The following is a 22,638-nucleotide window of genomic DNA, read 5'->3' as shown; positions in this document are numbered from 1 at the left end:
GGATTTTTCCCTTTATAAATGTCCCTCATAATTTGTCTCTTTCCACTACCAGACATTAGCTTTATCCAAAACAGAGTCATATTCAAAGTAATCCCAAATTGGACTCTGGCGCTTTCTCCCGACTTTTCCTGACATGATTCTGCGCGTGGACGGAGCAGCAACACAGACGACTCGACTAACGTACTGCCACCTGCTGGCATAATGAGACAGCAAGAAAAAATCTGGAAACTAAACTTCATTTTCACCCTTGACTATTGTAGGACACACACACATCAATGAAACTAAACATATTTTGCTATAAATTCAGTTAATTTTAGTTAGTTTTGTGAACACTCATTACAGTTTTAGTTAGTTTTCCTGTTTTTGTTTTTATTTTATTTCCGTTAACGAAAATGTTTTTTCACTTCTAGTTTTCGTTGTTTCATTTTTTTCGTTAATAATAATAACCTTGCTCTGCACCCTGGAATAAACATAATCAACATGATCAACATTTTACTGCGTGTTATTTCACCATCTTATCGATTCAAATGCTCCATCCTTATGTGGTTTGCGACATTATGTTTATCCACTCTGTCTCTAAATGTTTGAAGAATTTTCAAGTTTGGGGTCAAATTTTGAGAATTTGACCATAAGTGAAAGTTAGCTGTAAAAACAAAAGCTCAGGACAGAACAGTTATCAGTCATGTACTTCATACAAAATTAGCATATATTGAATTTCATATTGATCCTCTGAGTGTAATGGTACATTTTAATTTGAATTTATCAAAGCTAAACACAATAATTTTTCTTTATTTTGCTCTTGTTCTTGTGCAGCACCACCTCCTATCACATGTCCCTGTCGGTTCTATCCTGCTTTTAAATTGCTGACTATTTCAATGAAAGGACCTAAATGACGGGGACCAGTGTTTATTGTTACATATCTCCATTTTGAATGTGACAAGCCTACCATTTCCCTGTTATCCATAGATAACAGGGAATAGAGTTTTTTTTTTCCTCTATAAAAGTTAATTGACTCTTTACAGTGGCCTGCTATGGTTAATAATAAAATGTTCAGTCATGAGTGAAATCAAACCTCTTCTTCCCTTTAGCATTTAACATTCCCAACAATATACTGTGATACATTAATCGAAACACAGCTACTAAAACACAATTTTCTTAATGCAGACCTCAGTAACTCAAAATTAGCAACCAAAGGGTTAAGTCTGCAGTTCACACTCATGTGAAGCTACAGCCTCCCCCTTTAGTCTCTGTCATCCTTCTGTTCTTGCAAAAACAAAACAAAGCAAGACAAAACATCCACCCTTCTTTTACAGGCTGGGTGAATTGTTTGTGGACATTTACTAATTCTAAAGTCAGTACCGTTTTTGTCTCAATATCAAGTCAGTTAAAAGTTTTAGTCCTCAGTCCATCACCATCCAGACACATGCATAAATCCACACACATTCATACCAGATATTGCTGATAATGGAGTCTCACGCGCAACCTATTCGAGCCTTCCTCACCAGCAAGATGACGTCATCATTTTAAAGGAAAACAGTTCCTTGTTTTTTAGACTGGATTGACTCGCTGCAATCCTTTTAGGCTCAGGACTTCTCATGTGATCAATGTCCCATATAAGTGAATTTCTCCCAAGCCCATTATAATCATGGGGAAAAATACTTTGCGACTGTTTCCAGTAAGAATATTTTATAGCGCTTTAAAGTTCAATCTCTCAGGCCTGGATTAAAGAGCTGATTTGTTAAATCAGGAACTCACAAAATACCAAAATATCACCACCGGTGGATCACACCTCTCAGATTTTCTTATTTCAGTGCACTGTAACAAATGCAAAAACAAACGTAACCAATAAAATACTCATATAATAACCAATACTGGGGCCCATTGCAAACATGTCCAAGCATAAAACCATCTTTCTCTCTCTTAGAGAAAGAAAACAATCCAAACCTCACTGATAAAATCAACCTAGTGTCAAGAAAACCCCAAAAATCAATCAAAACTTTACCAGAAAGTCTTTCTCCCTCCCGGGACAATATTGTGTAGGAATACAGGTATTGTAACTCCTTTTTGCACTGAAAAAAACCATGTTGGATTTACTTGATTCAATAGTGGACACTGGTTGCACACAAATGTTTTGCTTTGGCAGAAACTTAAACAACTGAGTTAAATCAACACAGCCTTTTCATATTCAGTAAACCTGTGCATTTTGTGTTCATAAAACACGATTGAAACATGTTCAGATGGAGTAAGTTGAGCTCCTGGAATATTTTAATCCTTCCCAATTCTGTCAGTTTATTTCAACACTATTCAGTAACTTTTATCCAAATACTACTTGGTCACTTAAATACTACATGTTGTCTTCATATTGCATGCGGTTCAAGAAAGTCTAGATCATGGTTACCATAAAAATTGAAGGGGTCTACAACAACTACCATCCTCTTATCTTTATCCTGGTTACAGCAGGGCTGGGAAATAACCCTGAAGTGACAGGTTACCAGGCAGGGTACACCCCGGACAGCTGACCAGTCTATCAGATAGAAACAAACAGCCGTTTACACTTACATTCATGGATAATTTAGAATCATCAATTAACCTAGCTCTAATAACTGCATGACTTTTCACTGTGGCAGGAAACCAGAATACCCAGAGAGAAACCACTGCAAACTAGCCAGACTGTGGATTTGCACCCAGGAGCTTCTTATTGTCAAGCAACAGCACTAACCAGCATGCCAACAATGTAGGAAATACAGGAAAGCCATGATTTCCTGTATTTGAGGCAGAATTCTTTTGTTCTTGCCCTTGACAGGTTAATCCACAATAAATAGCAATAGCATGCATGGGGTGTGTGTGTCGTTGTCTGCCTCTTATAACTCCAGTGATTTTCCTGTAGTTTGAAATCTTATGCGGTGTTGTGAATTCCGTGAGTTCAGCAACTAACCACTCTTATTAGATTGTTCTCATTGAGATGACATGATACAAATTGAGTTGTTGGATTTCGTACAGATCTTTAAAGCCTGAGGCAACGCGTTACTTGTAACGCGTTACTGTAATCTGATTACTTTTTCGAGTAACGAGTAAAGTAAGGGATTACTATTGCAAAAACGGATTACCGTTACTTTCCCATAGGAACGCTGCGTTACTGCGTTACAAAAACCGTGATTTTTTGCGAGAATGTCTCATGACAGTGACGTAAGCGAGTGCGACGGCTGTGGTAGCTCGTGTGTCAATAATAGAAAACATGGAGCGAGGGATAGAATACGATCGTGCAGCATTTAATACTTGGAAATACCGACATTACTTTGAATTTGACTCTTTAAAAAGCGACAAAAACATAAGCGTACGTTGTACACTCTGCATCGGAAGAAAACTTTTTTCTACGTCGAAAAATTCCACTTCCAACCTGAGCAAGCACCTAGCACGCTGCCACAAGAATGTTAAATTGACAGAAAACCCCCAGGATCCCCTCACTGACGTGACCGCTGTGGCTACCACATCTACTTCCACCGGGCAAACCTCAGATGGACCCACTCCTGCTAAACAGGTTAAACTAGACGTAAGGGCGACAGGACTTAGTGCCGCTGAACTGAAGAAGCTCGTCGCTGCTTATATCGTCGAGGACGTTGCCGATTTCCACTGTTGACTCTGAATCATTCCGACGCATCATAGAAAAAATACCAACTAAAAGTGGTGTCAAGCTGCCCCAGAGAAAGTCATTTGTAGGATACCTTGAGAGAGAATATGACAAAATGAACTCTAACTTGAAGGCTACACTCGAAGAGGCAGAGTTTGTTTCCACCACTGCTGACATCTGGACGGTAAATAATAAAAGTTTTATGGGTGTAACAGTTCACTGGATTAATTCCACATTACAACGCAACAAGGCCGCTCTAGCATGCAAGAGAATTAGAGGCAGCCATACCTATGATGTAATTGGAGCAGAGATTGAAGAAATCCATTCATCATATGGACTACAAGGCAAAGTTATTGCCACTGTAACGGATAATGCATCCAATTTTGCCAAAGCATTCAGAGTATGTCAGCCCTGTCATTTGGAGTCTGAATCTGAAAATGAAGGTGATGACGAGGAACCGACCTTTACTGATGTCATAGAAGCTCTTTCAACTGCATCTGGTGATGCACAGTTTAGCCTCCCTCCACACTACAGATGTGCATCGCACACAATTAACTTGATTTCAACAAGCAATGTTGACAAACATCTAAATTCCTGTGCAGACACTAAGGCTGTATATAGGAGTAGCATTGCAAACTGTTCTGCTCTTTGGACTAAAGTAAGTCGATCAACATTAGCCTCTGAACAGGTGGAGGAAGTCAGTCGGAGGAAACTAATGGTACCGACATCCACAAGGTGGAATTCCCTGTATGAGGCCATTTCTAGAATCATCACAATTCCCTTGAATGAACTTAATCCCCTGTGTGTAAAACTGGGAATCAAGTGCCTTAATGAAAGGGAGTACCAGTTCTTGAAAGAGTACTGTACTGTGATGAAGCCCCTGATAGTGGCTCTGGACATCTTACAAGGGGATGAGTGCACCTACGGGGCTTTACTGCCAACACTCACAAGCCTGATGTCAAAGACGCTTGCCCTGAAAGATGACCTCTCTAGAATGACAGCCAGCCTTCCAGATGTCATTGTAAAGGTAAGATTATTATTAATTGCTTTGGGTGGATTTGTTAAATTTATTATACCATTCACAGTGCTTGGATGTTATACTTTGTTTTAAGCAGCGGGTACAATTATTAAAATGTAGAATAAAAGACCAAGTATTCACCCCTTGTTAAATATCAGGGACATTGATCATCATTAATCATGAATATTAATCATAATATCAACAAAAGCCTCAGCCAAAATTAAATCTCATACAGTATTGATAATAGAAAATATAGATGGTTTAGAGCTGTAAAGCCCACAAAATAATGACAATAGGTAATTATATAGTAAAATAATTTTATTCTTAGATGCATCATATTGTATGTTACAGGCCATCAAGACTCGTTTTGATGCTGTTCTGGACAGCCAAGAAGGACTTCTTGCAGCGGCCACTTGTCCCAAGTTTAAACTTCATTGGCTGAGAGATGAGCGTAGGAGAGAGTATGTGAAGGAGCTCCTGATAACAGAGTGTCGTAAAGCTGCTCCTGCAACTGAGAACACTAATGTGTCCCAAATCCCAGCCAGCCCAGCCGAAATGGACTTTTTTGAATTTCAGAATCAGCCCACAGAAAGCTTCTCAGCAGGAAAAGAAGTAACTGACTTTTTAAGGTCAGGCTATGAGCTTGAGATTCTGAATCAGTTCCCAAATCTCAAAAAGATGTACATGAAATACAACAGTCCAACTCCATCCAGTGCACCAGTGGAACGGCTGTTCAGTTTAGGTGGATTGGTGCTTTCCCCAAAAAGGAACAGAATGTCTGATAGAAGGTTTGAGAAGCTTCTGCTGATGCGATATAACCACTGTTTCAGTCCAAAAGAAAACAATAACACATAGGTCTTTTTCAGGGTCGCCACAAACTGAGACTGGATTAACAGCCTAAATGTAGCATGCAATAGCATTTTCTGTTTTTGTTATCTCAATATTATGCCTCTCTGCACTTTACCAACTGTTAAAAGATGTTATTGTTAATTTTATTTATTTTATTTACTTATTTTTTGCTGTATTTATATGAAAGGATGTGTGTGTGTATACACAAAAATAATTTATGTTATATGCTGGAGTATGCAGAAATACAGTTTAAGCCTTTATTTTCTTAAAATATGGTGTAATGTGCAGAAATATGTTCAAATGTTAAACAAATTTATTAAAGTCAAAGACTGTTGAATTTAATTAAATTTTTGTTTGATGCACTGTTTAAAAATTGAGATTAAAAGTAATAAACAATTTTTAAAAAAGACACTTTTCCATTTGATTCACTTTTATATGATGGATTATGCAGAAAAAATAGAATTGGCCCAAAAGGTCTATTGCTTTATCACGCATTCAGGTAGTGTATCATGTTTTTTTAAAAGTAACTAAGTAACTAAGTAATTAATTACTTTTGAAAATAAGTAATCAGTAAAGTAACGGGATTACTTTTTTTGAGAAGTAATCAGTAATCAGTAACTAATTACTTTTTTCAAGTAACTTGACCAACACTGATGTAGACGTGTGTGTTTGTGTGTGTGTTTGTGTTCATTACTTTCCTGTTCTGGTATTCTAGGTAAACCACGGCCTGAAGCGTGCCCTGGGGTCCTGCCCTCCTCCATTTCAGTCCGTTTGCATCCATTGGTGTTGCTGCTCAAAGTTCTGTCCATACTGGTTCTGGCCCCAATTGAGGCAGTCCTTTTCTCCAGTGTCCTGCATCTTCTCCTTGTCCAGCTCCTCCTTAACTTGACCCTTTTGCTTCTGTAGCTCCTTCAGGGCTTGCTCCTGCTGTTGGAGCTTTTTCGTCAGGTTTGGCGACCTCCTGCTCCAGCAAGCTCCGGCCTAATTTCAAGTCCTGTGTCTGGGACCCCAAGCCTGACTGATGGGTTCGATTAGCAGCCAGCTCCTCCTGAGCCATGCTCAGTTTCTGCTCTGATGCCTTGAGCTCATACTGAGGGCAGAAACCTCAGAGTCTTTTCCGTACAAGTCAGATTGAAGTCCATTGATGTTTCCCTTGCTTTGCTCCCACGGCCTTCTGCAGCTCTGCTGTTCGGCTCTTCTCAGAGGTCAGCTCCTGGCCGAGCCCCGACACCTGTGCCTTCAGCTTATTTTCTTCTGGTGCTTTTGTCCATTCTGAGGTGCCTCCTGACCTCAGTTACTCCTCCTGTCTCTGGCACGCCCTTTTTGCTGCCCGATCATCCGTGTTGGTCCGTCACTGTCCTGCACAGTTTTAATGCAGAGTTGTTAAGGTCAGCATTGTCTTGCTCGGCCTCACTTTTCCTCCAGGCTTAATGGGCATTTCGTCACAGCTCTGTCAGCTGAAGCTGTCTGGAAATCTCCCCCGTGTAGTGAAACGGGCCTTGGATTTAACGCTCTCCGTCTCCGCTGCATGAGATCGTTTTCCTGCAGCAGTGTTGACATTTTCAGGTTGTTGTTGTGGGTCCAGCTTCTGTAGCATTTGGTCAGGGTCACATCAAAGATGGTAGAGGGGAGAGCAGGAGTCCAGGTCAGCCTCGGCTTTCCGGGCTGACAAAGCAGCCTGTAATCAAGCATAAAGAGAAAAAACAAAACAAAACAAAAACAAAACAAAAACAGACGAACAGGAAAATGATGTTGTGTTGGCGGTGTTATTCAGAGAGGGGAGAAACAACGGGGCCAGGCCCTGTGTCAGCCTTCTCTCCCCCTTTTTTTTGTTTTTTCTCACCATATAATCAACTCATAACCCACCAAGCTGACAGGACAACACAGGTACACGTTAAAATTCTTAAGATCATGTTTAAAAGCTCAAAAAAGGAATTTTCTTTCATTCAGTAATCACTTGTATTAATCAATCAGCAGAAAACATGTCACAATTTGAATCTTTTTGTCACGGTTCTGGGTCCGTTGGACCCAGTATTTTGGGTTTATTGTGTTTTGATTTATGTTTGCATCAGGGATTGTGTTCTTGTTCTCTTGTCGTGTTATGGTAATGTTTATGTCTATTTAGAGTTCCATGTTTCTGTTTATCTGGGTCTAAGATGTGGGTTTAGTTTCATATGTCATTTCAAGTCTGTCTCTGTCTAGTCTGTGTCTTAGTAAAGTGTGTTTTGTTTCCTGTTTTATTGTGAAGGTCTGCGTCTCATGTGAGTGTGTTCATTTTTACCTTTGTCTCGTCTTGTTGATTATTCCCAGCTGTGTCCACCACCTGTGTGTAATTCCCCTGTGGTTCTCTGTGTATTTAAGTCATGTCTTCCGTCATTGTTGTTGCTGGTCCGTCTGTGTTTCCACCCTGCGTCATCTGTGTGTTTCCCTGCCGTCACCATCTTGTACCGTCGTCCACCTTGCTTCATGTTTGAGTTCCGGTTTGTATTCAGTAGTTTAGTTGTCTCCAGTCTAGTTTAGTTCGTGCTCCATTTGCTGTTTGTCTATATTTATTTCGTGTCCAATAAACCACCTTCACTCCTCCACTACTGCCTGCAATTGGATCCTCATTTATTATTTTATACGGCTCATCTCACTTGCCGTGACACTTTTAACCACTAAATTTGTCGTGTCATCACTGGTTGGTCAGACCAGTGTCTCTTTCTTTTTTTTTTTGAAGTTAAGTTGTTGTTCTGCAACCCAGAGAGTTTATTTGTTAGTAGTGGATAAACTTTATCATTTAACAACAGGTGTATGTTAAGTTTCGCTGCTTTAGCCTTGCTGGAAAATCTTCACGTGTTCATGAATGTAAGCTGTTTCTTCATTGTGTCTGTGTGCGTTTGTAGGTGGGTTATTTTAACTTTTTTCTCAAACAAGGCATTTCTCTAACACGTGCCTTTCTCTCACATTTCTCTGCTTGTGTGTGTTTTTGTTTCACCTTTTGTTGTGATGCTCCGGATGCCTTCCCAACCTCCACAAGTCTGTTGGCCCCAATTTTATGTGTTAAAAACTTCTCTTAATTTCTCCTCCAATTCTCTCCTCGCTGCTGTCTTTTCCACAGCTGCTGATTCTTGCTGAGTTTGGTTTCCATTACTATAATTTTGCTTCGGCCGCTGTGCTTGTGGGGGGCAGTTGGTCCAGGCCCGTAGCCACCTGTATTAAAACACTAAGAGATTTATTTAATATCATTTTCATCACTGTTAAATAGACCAGCAGGCAACACGCCCACCTTTACAGTGCAGACTACATGCCAGTCTCCCAACACACTCCTCTCTCTACTTCTCAATAATTCTCCACTCTCCCTTTATTTCTCCTTTCTCTACGTCAGTTTTAAAACCCAACATATTTCACACCACAAAACAAATCACACCCGTATTTATCACACAATCTTACTCTGCCGACTGAAGTGCCGGTCTAAATCATGCACGATTTGTCTCTTCTATATCAAAACCCAGCCAAACATCAAACATTCACCCTAGTCATTCAAAACTTTATTTGTAATATTATAATCAGCAAAATCAGCGTTTTAATTACAGGCATGTATCATTGTTTGCAAATCATAATTATAAAACTCAAAAACACGCTAAACAAGAAGCAAAAGTCCTCTGTGCGCTTCACAGCAGCCACCTCATTTGCATGTTCACACACCGTCTAAAAATAGCTCGCAGCGCTGCAGTGCGCTGTCGTCACACACACAGGCTCACACAAAGTTCTGTTATTTCATATTACAAAGACGTCTTATATTTCCAATCACTGTAAGGCCTGACAGATTTAGCACCTACACAATTTTAACAAATTTAAGTTAACGGTCCAACCGAAAAAGTCCAACTTTTTTGTGATCAATTAACCAGTATCTGTCCAACAGTTTCTGGCCTCATCTCTAAAGTCCCTAACTTAATTTAAAAGTGTCCAACACCCAAGGTCCAACCTTTGCTGCCCAAAAAAGCGCAGATACCGTTCCAAATGGTAAAGTGGTCCAACCACTAGTTATTCTGGAGTGCCCCAAGCTCCACAGTGACCAACTGACTATCCCTCAAAGAGGACAAGGCCTAGGCATCCCCGGCTTTGGCAAGCGTTACCTCTGAGCACTGCGCTTCTTAGCGGTCCAACCGCTGTTCTATAATAATTTATAATACTTTGAAACAACAGTCAGCACCTCAAAACAAGTGTATGACTGACGCAGGTCCAACCTGTCTGACCAATGGGGACTTTAACCCACAAAATGACCAATTCCCTATTAAACTAAATTCACTCAGCAGTCCAACTGCTTTAACTTTAATGAGCAGTCCAACTGCTTTAAATCTCTCAGCAGTCAAACTGCTTTAAATACTCAGTACTGTCACTTTCAAAGTTTCATTATCATTACTTCAGCTTCAGTTCTCATGAGATTTTTTCATCAAAATCAAAACAGACATCTACCAGTAATTTCAGTGAGTAGACTTTAATTTTATCATGTCCAATTTGGCACACTTTGGAAATAGATTCAACAGGTAGTGCCTTACCTTTGTATAAGCCGGCTTATGCCCACTCACGTCAGACCACTGGCTCATGCCTGTCCGTTCGACAACCTCGGACCGTCCAAACCTCCAACTTCCACCCCAATACCACAGGACGAGCCCCCAAACTGTTACGGATTCAAATATTGGGGATGGATACAAGAGGAAAAACCAAAAGAACAACACTGGTCCGGCCGGGTTGAGTCAAACAATGATTTTAATGATCACACGCGTGGGAGATGGACACTGTACGCAGACAGCCTCAGATCTCAAAATGGTGGAGCATTGATCAAACTCTTATAGCCTCTAGTGGCCCCCACCTAATCATAAAAGCCTAAACATTCACATGCTTTCTCTCACACAGCGCCTAAGCTACGACCTTGGCTCCCTGTTTATCTGCTCCTGCTGAGATGGGGCAGAAAACTCCAGTATATTCTGTTCTCTTCTAATCAGACAAATAAGGCGATGACTTTCTGCGAACAGTATTTCTTATAACTCAGCAGTATAATGCATCATAAAACAATATCATTCATTCACAATAAATCAGCAGTCTAATGTAATGCAAATCAGTTTAACAAATGCAATAGTTATCACCTTCTTCTAATTCAGGAGAATAATGCAAACCAAAACTACACAATAATTCACACTCTCTAATTAGGGGTCTAACATGGCATAAAATAATATTATAATCTCACACATGGCAATATACAGTGTTAAGAAATTAACCAGCATTTTAGCCAAGACATCCTCCTGAAAAAGCTCTTGCATTTGTAATATTTGTTTTCCTTCTTTTAAAGTTCTTCTCTTCTTCTTGTCCTTAGCGGGCGACCAGCGGCGGTGGTCTCAAGTACTGTTAAGTGCATTCCTGCTGGAGTAGGTGCCATAACGGCTGCGTCTGTTGTTTTTTCCTCAGGAGAGAGGAACACGGGACTGCAGGACGCACAGGGTGTGCGTAGGCACAGAAGCAAAGAGCACGGAATACCAGCACTTGGGAGAAGGCACAACACAGGAGTTGAGGGAGCACTCTGGAGACTTATTGTGTGGTATACATTTACCCCCACTGTAAATAAATGCACTGTTCATTGCACTAAGTCCAGCGTTTGGGTCCTTTCTCCAACATCCCCCATGGCTTGCCCTGGCAAACCGTGACAGAACAATCCTACCAAATGGACCCAGTGGACTTTTCGGAGAGGTTCAGGAGAGAGGTGACAGAACAATCCTGCCAGACATGGACCCAGCGGTCTCTGAGGAGAGGCTCAGGAGGGAGATTATGGACAGGGTTTACAGACTCTGTGAGTTATGGTGGGAGAAGCCTGCGGAAGGTTTGCGTCACGCCATGGAGAGGTGGCTGCAGGAGACGCTTGTTAAATTCCCCTGGCTGGTGGACTCGCTTAATCCAGTCGTCCTGGACTTCTTACTCTCTACCCTCCACCTCCACTTTCCTCCTCAGGCTGCTCACCGGCTCGGACAGCTGGTGGATTCGCAGCCTGACACGCTGGCCCCGCCGTCTACACGGAAACGATGTTCGCGCCGCCGGCGTTTCTCACCGCAGCCTAATCCACGGACATCTCAAGGCTGTGGTGAGTAATAAGGACACTTTTTCATTTCCCTCACCATCTGTTTGTGTGTCTGCAGTGGACGAGGACGCTGCCGTAAGCCATCCAACAGCGCAAGTAACATCACCTCGGTCAGAGGTCTCCACACCACTCGCTGCTTCACCATCTGCAGCGGTAGCACTGCCGTGGTCTCATCTGCCTGCAGCCACCATTCTGCCATCTTTTTCACCGCCTGCTACGTCGCCACCCGGACCTGCCCAGCCCGAGCCGGAGGAGTTCGCGCTGCCCGAGCAGGAGCTCAGCAAGCCGGAGCGGGAGCCAGCGTCGGCGCCGGAGGAGCTCAGCGAACCAGAGCAGAAGCTCAGAGAGCGGGAGGAGCCCGCGCCGCCAGCTGCGGAGCCCTGCGAGCCAGAGCAGGAGCTCAGAGAGCGGGAGGGGCCCGCGCCGCCAGCTGTGGAGCAGGAGCAGCACAGCGAGCCGGAGCAGGAGCAGCACAGCGAGCCGGAGGAGCCAGCGCCGCTGCTAGCTGAGGAGCCCGGTGAGCCGGAGGAGCCAGCGCCGCTGCTAGCTGAGGAGCCAGCGCAGCTGCCGGAGGAGCTCGGCGAGCGGGGAGAGCCCGCACCGCAGTCGGAGGGGCTCGGCGAGCTGGAACAGGAGATCGGCGAGCCTGCCACCGGAGGACCTCGGAGGTCCGGAGGGACCCGCTCAGTCAGACCTGGAGGTCAGTGTGCCGGAGGGACCTCTGCGTCTAGTAAGCCTTTTCTGGGATCGATTAGTAATGTCTCTATTCTCCACTAGGGGGCTTTCGCGCGCTCTCCTCATTGCAATAAACAACTGCATGAGAGAAACAAGTGAAAGTCACCCTCGCGATTCTTTTCCCCATTTTCAGGTAAAGGTGTTTAAAAGTTTATATATTTGCGGTCTAAGATATTTAGGATATTAAGATAGTTAAGTTACGATATTTCATAGGTAATGTTAGGGAGTTTTTATTGTTTTATTTGCTTATGCTTCAAAAGTTATGTTATACATATTTCACCAGACAGTTTTCTGTAGAAACAGGAAGCTGACCCTGTGACACTGACAAGAGACCAGTACAGAAATACATATCCGCAGAAGTTGACTTGCATTATATTATTCTTAGAAATTGACCTGCAACACACATACTTTGTGACACACACACACACAGCTTGCACACAGACAGCATCAGGACCTGCGTAACAGGAAATGTGATAATATTTGCATATTGACGATGAAACCTATAAAAATAAACGAATACTGCAGTTCGGGGTGATTGCTCTCTGAGTAGTTCACCTGTGCAGCACGTTAAATATCTCAAGTATCTCAGTGTTGATTATTCACCTGACTGTTTGTTAACTGAATATCTCTGACATTTAATTGGTCCTTCGAAGCCGTTAATGGACTGGTATTAATAATAATATTATGCTCCATTTCACAGTGGTATCCTTCCTCAAGTCCCGACGCCGTGACAAGCCTGCGTCGAAGTCTCTGCAGAGCGCCCTCCAGTAAGGGTTGAAAGTCCAGGGACGCTAAAATTCTGTTAGGATGCCTGGGTCGTTGACCCAGGGTATTTGAGTTTATTATATTATTTATACTTTTTAGTCTTTGGTTTCTTTGAGTTCTGTCTTATGGTTTATGTCTCTGTCTTCTTTAGTTGCTCTGTCTCCCCTCAATGGTCAATGGTCAATGGTAACTTTATTGTCCCTGATGGGAAATTGATTCGCAGTATGTCAAAACAAAACAAACAACAAACATACAACCAACACATCACGTACACTCATTAAAAAAATTCTATAATATAATATAAGCCTGATAAAACAACCTAGATTTTCCATCGAAAAAAGTGCAATGTGCAATGGCAACAACACTTACAATTTAGTGTTGTTAATTAAGATAATAGCACTAGGTACAAACGACAATTTGTGTCGCTTTGTCTTCACTGCAGTCATTTTATAACGACGACCTGATGGAAGCAGTTGAAAATCGTTAAAGAGAGGATGATCTGAGCACAACAGGACAGAAGTTGCCTTCCTCAGCACCTGCCTGTTATAAAAGTCCACAAGCTGGACCTGAGACCTCCCTGAAATCTTGCCTGCCACTTTAACCAGATTGTTAAGTCTGGTCTTATTATCCATGGACATACTACTGTACCTATCACCTGTATCCCCTTGTCTAGTTCACGTCTCTGTGTATCCTTAGTTCCTATATCCCCGTGTTCAGTCAGTGTTTGTGTCTGCCCTGGTCCCACGTCTCTGTTCCCTCTGTAGTGCCTGCATGTGAGTCTGTGTTATGTGTTTCCTGTTTTACTTTGAAGGTCTCTGTCTTATCTCAGTGTGTTCAGTTTACGCTTCCTTTTGTCTCGTCAGTTCTGATTTGCCCCAGCTGTGTTTCCCTCCTGTTATTCATTCCCTGATTGCTCCTTCTGTGTATTTAAGCCCTGTGTTTCTCTGTGTCCGTGTCGCGATCTACCGTTTATTTTGCTGTGTGTTTTGTCAATCCGCAGGTGTTAGTTTATTTTTGACCTTTTTCCAGTTATGTTATGTTTGAGTTCAGCATTAAAGCTGTTTTGGTTTAAGTTTCTCTCTGGAGTCTGCATCTTGGGTCCTATCCCTGTCCGCACACAGCCGTCACCTAACAAATTCGGGTCCTGGCCGACGTTATACAGGCTCACGGCGCTGGGGCTTGAAGGTGGACGCCCGACAGGCCGGCAACAGCGAAGCCAGGTGATTATTCCACATTTGACACACCTTGCGTAAAATTATCGGTGTTTAGGGTGACACTGTTCCAAGAAAACTCGTCCTACGGGGACTGGCAGTTTTAAGACTCGCTTGTAAGACGAAACTGGTAGTGTAATAGACACTCGTTTCGCAGTTAAAAAAGGCTGGAAGTCTAACTTTACTGGAAAGTAAATAAGTGTACGGAAAGTGTCAACTAACATAGGTTAGAAATTGCGCGCATAAACTGTTTTTACTGTTTTGTTGGTGGAGTAAGTTGATTTAACAGCACATTAAGGTGGCTGAACTACTCCACTGAATTGTTTACCGTTGATAGCTCACGTACTGGCTGAATGAGAAATTAAGTTGTGCGTCATCACGTAAAATCGACAACCGCTTTCAAGAATCGCTTGAAAGTAGAAGCCTGATGTTGATAACTTATCTCATTCTTCGTGCCAGTGACAGCTTCACGGGTCTGTCTGTATATTTAACTCAATAAAATACCTAGTAAAGAAATCTTCTACAAAACGAAACCAAATGGTTTGCAGTCCCTCTGCAGTAACTATTTTAAGAGGAACCTTACAAACAGAACTAAACAATGAAATATAGTTGGCATGACGATCATGCCCAGATTGTATAAAAGGAAATCATTCACATGAAAACCTTTTCTATAAAAAAGAGAGATGCATAAGGTAGATTAAGGCTGTGTCATTGTTCAGCCAAGGAAAGTGTGTGAAAAGGTAAATGTCTCCAGCCTGGGTGAGGGTGGGACTGCAGCCCACCCTAAGCCCTTGATGGATACAAAATAAAATATAGAAATAAAAATAATAATAAACTGCTTGTTTCGGCATGCAACAGAGAGAATGAATGTGACTGAAGGTTGGATCTGAGATGAGGCAAACAGAGGACCAGTCTAAAAAGTAGGCACAAACCTGTTAAGAGAAAAAGCAAATTTGTACAGATTGGATGAATTCTAAATTATCTGTTTGCTGAGTAAGATGATCCTAACTATTAAATTGGCTGAGTAGTAGTATAGTGATTTACACTGATAAAATGTTGTAATATACTGTTGTTATTATATAGTAAGAAAAAGATGATAATATTAATAAAAATATAATATTAATGACAAGAAGTATCCTAGTAAGTATGATGTGAGATGGATAATTGTTATGAAGTAGTCTGCATCAAGCTTAAGGTTTGCTCAAACTCAGTATAATGACATATGAGATGAAGAAAATAAAGGCAATATCTAAACCAATTAGGTGCATAGAGGCACTTACCCTGCTTGAAAACCTGTCATTTATCCTAGATAAATATTACTGAGATGTAGAGCACATTTATAATGACAACTAATAAGCCAAACCCTGTAGATAATAGCTAAAGCTACAAGATTGAGAAGCTAATTTAAATATGTGGACACTACTAAGCTAATGAGCGAATTAAACATTTTTATTTATTTGTTTTTAGAGCAGAAGCTGCATAGAGGACAGCACAGGGAGCTGTCTATCAATGAATAAGGAAACACACATACACAAATTGTTACATGTGAAATTATTTTTGGAAAAGATCAGAAGTGAGATGGTTTTGAATTAAGAAATCAGTGAAAAGATGCATGAATTAAACCTGATAATAACATACAGAGGCAATGAAGGAAGCAGCTCACACTCACTGAACATTAACATGCATAGGAAAAGTAATGAAGACCTGCTTACACTTATACACATAACATGAGTTGGTATTTCTGACTAGAGAGAGGGAAACAGGTAGTTTAAGTGCTCAGGATAATAATGAAAATGTCTTAGTTGTGTTTCTTTAGGAGCAAAACAGACCTGGACCAATTCTCCAGGTGCAGCGGTCGGAAGAAACCTATAGGTTAACATGACTGGACATGTCAAAGCAAGTTTCTGGTTGAATTGTTCACAGCGCCATGTCTCCATAAACCTGACAAGTGGGCCCTAACTTGTGTCTGAGGACAAGGGTTGCTGTTAATAAGGTGGGAACTTAAAGTTTGGGTTAGCAAATTTGGGAAAGAAAACTGACTGCTTAAGCGGAGAATTGTGCAGGAGTCTGAAACACTGCAAAAGCAACATATGCAAATTCACGTACATGATTTACAAATGCCCAGTTTTAGAGCTGTAAACTGTGAGCAATTCAAAGTTTTTATATATATATATATATATATATATATATATATATATATATATATATATATATATATATATATATATATATATATATATATATATATATATATATATATATATATATATATATATATATATGAGAGAGAGATAAAAATAAGAAAACTTTAACTTCAAAGTTGAAATATGTAAGATGTGTGAATTCTTTGAAAAACTAGGGGGTATCTAGGAATGCCTCAGGTATAAACGTAATGAACAAAAAAACACAAAGAAGAAGAAGCAAAGAGCAATGGAAACACGGACGTGTATAACCTAGAACGATTACTTCTAGGCTCTGAACACAAACACTCTGTTGTCAGATCTAGCAGATCCAGTTGTAGTAAAAACTACCACAACTTACAGGCCAGTTAAACCACAATATCCCTTAAGCACAGAAGCAAAAACAGGGATCAGGCCAGTAATTGCAGATATGGAAAAACCAGGCATTTTAGTAAATACAACTGAAACAACCTGTAACACTCCGATTTTCCCAGTGAAAAAAGCAAACACGGGGAAATATCGACTAGTACATGACCTTAGAGCAATAAATGACATAACAGAACAAATTCCACCTGTGGTGGCAAATCCACACACAATTTTAAATCAAGTGACACCAAGAGAACAATGGTTCTCAGTTATAGATCTTTCGAACGCGTTTTTCTCTGTGCCATTACATCAAGATTCACTTTTGACAACCAGAAGTTTACCTATATAGGGTTGCCTCAGGGATTCCAGAAAAGCTCTGAGAAAATCCATGTCATTTTGCACGCTTCCTGCCCCAGGTAAATTCCTGCTATACGTTGATGATATTTTGATTACAGGCTACACACAGACGGATTGCAAAGCAAACACACACAGTTTTGCAACATCTAGCAGAGCAAGGCCATAAAGTCTCACAGCATAAATTGCAATTGTGGAGCCAAGAAGTAACGTACCTTGGCCACAGACTGACAGGACTAGGCAGACAGCTGTTAGACAGCAGAAAAGTAGCTGTACAAAATGCTCCTAAGCCTGTCACCAAACAACAAATGATGAGTTATTTAGGTCTCTGCAACTTTTGCAGATGTTGGATACCTGAATATGCACTGCTGGCCCAACCTTTGCAAAACCTGATCTATGGCAAGCACTTAGCTCTGAAAGATGAAATAGAATGGACACCAGAGGCAGATAAAGCATTTATTGACATAAAACTTGCCCTGCAAACAGGCGCAGTTTTAGCTTTGCCTGACTGTGACAAGCACTCTCCTTCCTGCGGAAGTAGATGGTGCCGAACACAGCTGTATGCAGAAGCTAACTGAAAAAATGAAACCCCGACCAGACATTTTTAGTACACTGCAGCCTACTGTTTTAGAAGCGAAAGCCCTTACTTCCTCTTTTTCAGCACAGAGTGCAGAACTAGCGGCTATCATACGTGCATGCTGCGCAATGGTCGAGAAATAGAAATATATAAATATTCACACTGACATTTAATTGGTCCTTCGAGCCGGATCATATCATAGTCGTTTTGTGCACATAGACACAGCGGTTTTGAGCCTCAATTTGGTACTGTATAACGGCCATTAAGCTAACGGCAGGAGCTAGAACTGTGGCTATTATTATCCATTTGGTGAGGAAACATGTTCCGATACATGTATATTAAGCACTTTAGTATTATGGTTTATTATTTAGTCTTCCCTTCCACCACGTCACATTAAGCAGTACAGAATGTGAAACATTTATGTTCATTTTCATTGCAAAGTCAAAATCACACTCGTGATTCTTTCCCCCCTGTTTTCAGGGGTGACACAACTGATGAAATCAAAAATCTAATTATCAAAAGCATTGTACAATAAACATTGCTTTTTTTTTATTTTCTTGCACTGCCACCACCTGGATTGTAAAAGAACATTACACTATATCTGTTGCAAACTGACAGTCATAGCTGGACTGGCCATCGGGCATACCGGGCATTTGCCCGGTGGGCCAATGGTAATCTTTCGTTTTTATGGGCCGATGTTTTTTTGTTGTTGTTTTTTTTTCCCCGTAAAGGTGAAAACAGTGAAAGATGGTGGATTGGACAGATGCTGGCAAATGTGTTAAAATAACTCACTTGTTTGGTACTGGCTATGGTGGAGCTTTCACAGATTCAGTAAAATTAGCACGTGGTGGAGGCCAGCAGGTGGATGAGGGAAAGGGGAGGCTGAGGAGGAGAGACCCGAGGCGGCCGCCGGTCCGAGTGTCAGGTGAACTGAACTTCAGGTAAGAAGTTATGACCTGCAGTCTATCTGGGTCAGATATGAACCAAGTTTTGGTGTAGTTCATTTTCGTTGTGCTGACTTTTTACAGTCAGTGACAATAACTCGTACTGTGTACTAGCTAGCATGACGGAGTTTCTATACTGCTGGGCAGGGGCTATGATGTTACTGATAGTGAACTTTATTTTATTCATAAGGTTAGTTAGTAGAGTTGCCAACTGTCCCGTAAAAAACGTAATCCTCTCGTATTCAGAGTTAATATTACGCGTTTCGTATTGCGCTGAAAACAAAGGCGATTTGTCCCGTACTTCAGCTAGAATGAAAAAAAAAGACACAAAGCTGGAGTTATTCTGTGTCTTTACGCTATCAGCTGCCTCTTCTCTCTTCTCTCCTTTTGCTACTTCAATCACGAAACTTATAAATGATCAGCTGATCGGCATTTCTGCCGCAAGTCCTGTCTCTGTTGTTTGTTTATTGCCCACTTTGCGCCAGAAAGAGGAAACCAGCGGAGGTCGCATTAAACAACAGCAGCACGTTTAAGCTTGATCAGCTGTTGTTAGAATTTGTTTAATATTACTTTCTAGTATCAGCTGATGTTTGTTGGAGCCACAGCTGTAAAAGCTGTTGGTCATGATATCGGCTTAAATATCCTGGTGAGAGGGAAACATGAAGATGAAACCAGGAGATGTCCTTACTGAATTATCAGAGCTTAACAGGTGATGGAGAAACAGGTTTACCTTTTAGGTGACATGAATGAGTTGAAGTTATGAACTGTTTCTGAGAGACAAATAACAGCAGGATCCTTTTCTAAGTAGCGGACAGCTGGTAACTAGTGATGTGCGATACCACTGATTTCCTTTCCGATCCGATACCAAGTAATATTCAGGGTGGTATCGACGATACTGATCCGATACCGATACTTTATTTTATTTATTGTATCTCAAATTATAGCGTCATAATGATTACAGGGCATCAGATTACTTATTCTTATCACTTAATAATGCAGGGTTCATCATATAGAAATAAAAAAACTAAAGTTGTGCCTATTTGAACACCTTGCCTGCCTGCAGCACTAAAGGACTCCGTGAGAGACGTCTGTCTCGCCCTAGCAGCATCTGCCCCTCTCCTCCTCTTCAGTTCGCCTCAACATACACACCTCATATTCTGCGATATGATTTACTCTGAGGTGTTTGACAAGGTTAGTGATGTTGCCACAACCATACATGCCAACCCTCCCGATTTTTCCGGGAGAATACCGAATTTCAGTGCCCTTCCCGAAAATCTCCCGGAGCCACCATTCTCCTGAATTTCTCCCGATTTTCCACCCGGACAACAAAACTGAAAAACCATATCGCAGAATTCATAGCGGGCCCAGCCAATTCCAGTTTCCTTTTGTTTTTTTTGTTTTTTTGTTTTTTTTGGCCTGTCCCGTTTGGCTCTTTTGCCATCAGAATTGTTGTCTAAAGGCAAAGAAAGATGCCCAACGGATTTACTTTACCAAACTGACCATCCCAGCCTTGCCGTAATGGTCCATTTGATTCACCAACAATGGTGGCAGCTACTTAGTTTTAATATCACACTTATTTGTCTTTCTGGGTCGCAAAAAACTTTTAACGAATGTGGCTGTGTAAACTTCAAATATCTGAGCCAACTGACACATTGTTTTCAAACCCCCGCGGTCTTTCGCTACTCGGGTTAAACATGATATATAAGTCACTTTGATAACTTAAAAATGTTATTGTTTGGCTTTTTCAGTGTTTTATTTGTTCGTGAGTAAATCGGTTTGGCTGAGATTAAAGTTATTAGATTAGATTAAACTTTATTAATCCCTCAGGAGGGTTCCTCCGGGGTTTTCACACAGCTGAATAAACGTCAAACAGAAGTGTGAGACGGTCGAGAGTTTACGTCAGCGCCCGGTTGTATTCACCCTCCACCGAGGGAGCTCGTGACGTACAACCCGGCTTTCTTTAGACCGCGAAGGCCAGGTCTTCAGGTGGACCCATATGGAAAAGATATGTATAAATCTTATAAAGTTTGTATCTGTCTTGTGTGAAACTTGTATGAAAAGCATATAAGTGTGAAAACAGATATAAGATCCCTTAAAAAATTATATAATGAAACTTGTATGTTTTGGATACTTACTAAAACAATGTATGAAAGTGATGTGAAAGTGGCCACTTTCATGAGTAAATCATGTAAGCCTTATTTGATTTACTCATGAAAGTGGCCACTTTCATGAGTAATCACATATAAGTTTTTACTATTTCTTTTCCGTATGGGGAAGCAGCCTCTGAATTTGGACACCCGTTTCCGGGCCGGCCAATAATAACAGTGATTTAACGTATTTTATCCGATAAATAAACCCTGTAAAATGTATTTATCACCCCCCCAACAGACCTTTTGAATGTCTCCCTAGTAGGCTACGGCCACAACACCTCACTCTTGGAGCACTTTTTTGCCACATGTATCTCAAACCACGTCTCAGCTGTTTGTGGAGGTAAATTACTTCCGCACAATTACGCTCAGCCATTGTTGTGAGTGCTCACGCCAAGGCGCTGCGAGACATTTATACAGCCGTATTTCGCACATGACTATGAAAGGCGGAAGAGGAAGTAGTTCCTTTGAATGTAGACAATCCGAATGTTATAGTTTCTTTCCACTGTGTTCCTGATAATGATAAACTACAAATTTACTCTAAATTACTAAAATATCGATATTTTAATGTGAGAATCGATTCTAGAACATAAATGATTGGTATCGGAGGAATCGATATTTCATGATTGATCCGCACATCACTACTGCTAACTGTGCAGGGGCGGGTGAAGCAAAGTTTTGGCAGGGGGCAGGTAAGGCATTAACAGGAATAGGAGGGCACAAAAAATACGTTTCTTTCTTATTCTATTTTAAAATGTCTAGCTTTTAACAAATAATTATTCGAATCTTACAACCAAAGTTTTCATCTGATGTCACATGTATAGAAATCCATTATTGTACCATAGTAATTTTTTTCAGGGTCCCAACATAATTTCTTCAGAAGTAAGTACTGTATATCATCGGTGTTGGTCAAGTTACTTGAAAAAAGTAATCAGTAACTAATTACTGATTACTTCATCAAAAAAGTAATCCGGTTACTTTACTGATTATTTTCAAAAGTAATTAGTTACTTTTTAAAAACATGATTTACAACCTGAATAGGTGATAAAGCGATAGATCTTTCAGCCCAATTCTACTTTTTCTGTTTTTTTTTGTTTTGTTTTTTTTTCCTTGGAAGTGACATCAGAAACAGCAGCATGTGACATCACGTGATGGCGGAGCTTCAGTTCATCCTTTGTCATCCTTTTTTTTTTTTTTTTTTTTAAATAGGACAGGGGGAAAGAATGAAAGAAAGAGGGGGGGAGGAAGAAAGAAAACCAAAGGGGAGAAGAGATGGTGAGAAGGGGGGGAAGAGAGAAAAAAAAAACAACAAAAAAAAAAAAACTCCTGGGTCACCTGTATGGAGAGAAAGAAAAACAAAAAAAACAGGGGAGACAGCAAACAACAAAGAGCAACATAATAATAATAATAAAAAAAAAAGCACCATCACAATAAACTAGCTAGTCTTAGATATCAATAGTTACTAAATAATAAACGATATTGTGCAGCACGCAAGATAGACAGCGCACAGTGTGCTTTGAGGCAGCAGCCAAGAAAGCTGTAGTCCGCATCTGTGAATACCCATGTGTACACCTGTGTGCATACCTGTGTGGATCAGCATGCTTGCATTCCAAAGGTTTCTCCATGTAATGATCTGCTAGAGAGTGTGGGGAGCCACAGCCCTGTCCTCTATGGTATCAAGCAGGTATGGAGGAGATCAAAACTCCAGACATCCAGAGGCCCCCAGAACACAAGAGACCAAGGAAGACCCAC

General features: G+C 41.0%; 1 protein-coding gene across 1 annotated transcript; it reads left to right on the top strand.

The window, feature by feature from the left end:
• The first annotated feature begins 4,305 nt into the window (after nt 1–4,305).
• Nucleotides 4,306–5,501, top strand: LOC146636619 (uncharacterized). Its single transcript, XM_085350358.1, has 2 exons — nt 4,306–4,655; nt 4,998–5,501. Exons 1-2 carry the CDS (start codon nt 4,344–4,346, stop codon nt 5,499–5,501), a joined length of 816 nt encoding a protein of 271 aa, XP_085206484.1. The 5' UTR covers nt 4,306–4,343.
• Nucleotides 5,502–22,638: the final 17,137 nt, after the last annotated feature.

The sequence above is a fragment of the Diplotaxodon limnothrissa genome, linkage group LG3 (genome assembly GCF_057381915.1).
Source record: "Diplotaxodon limnothrissa isolate DT_005_m linkage group LG3, D_limnothrissa_male_GT1.1, whole genome shotgun sequence".
NCBI classification, from domain to species: domain Eukaryota; kingdom Metazoa; phylum Chordata; class Actinopteri; order Cichliformes; family Cichlidae; genus Diplotaxodon; species Diplotaxodon limnothrissa.
Note: the sequence above shows the minus strand (reverse complement) of the source record. Positions and strands in the feature narration are given on the sequence as shown.

Coding starts and splice junctions, on each gene's coding strand:
- LOC146636619 (XM_085350358.1), top strand. CDS start 4,344: ATGGTACCGACATCCACAAGGTGGAATTCCCTGTATGAGGCCATTTCT. Junction 4,656..4,997: donor TTCCAGATGTCATTGTAAAG/GTAAGATTATTA, acceptor TGTATGTTACAG/GCCATCAAGACTCGTTTTGA.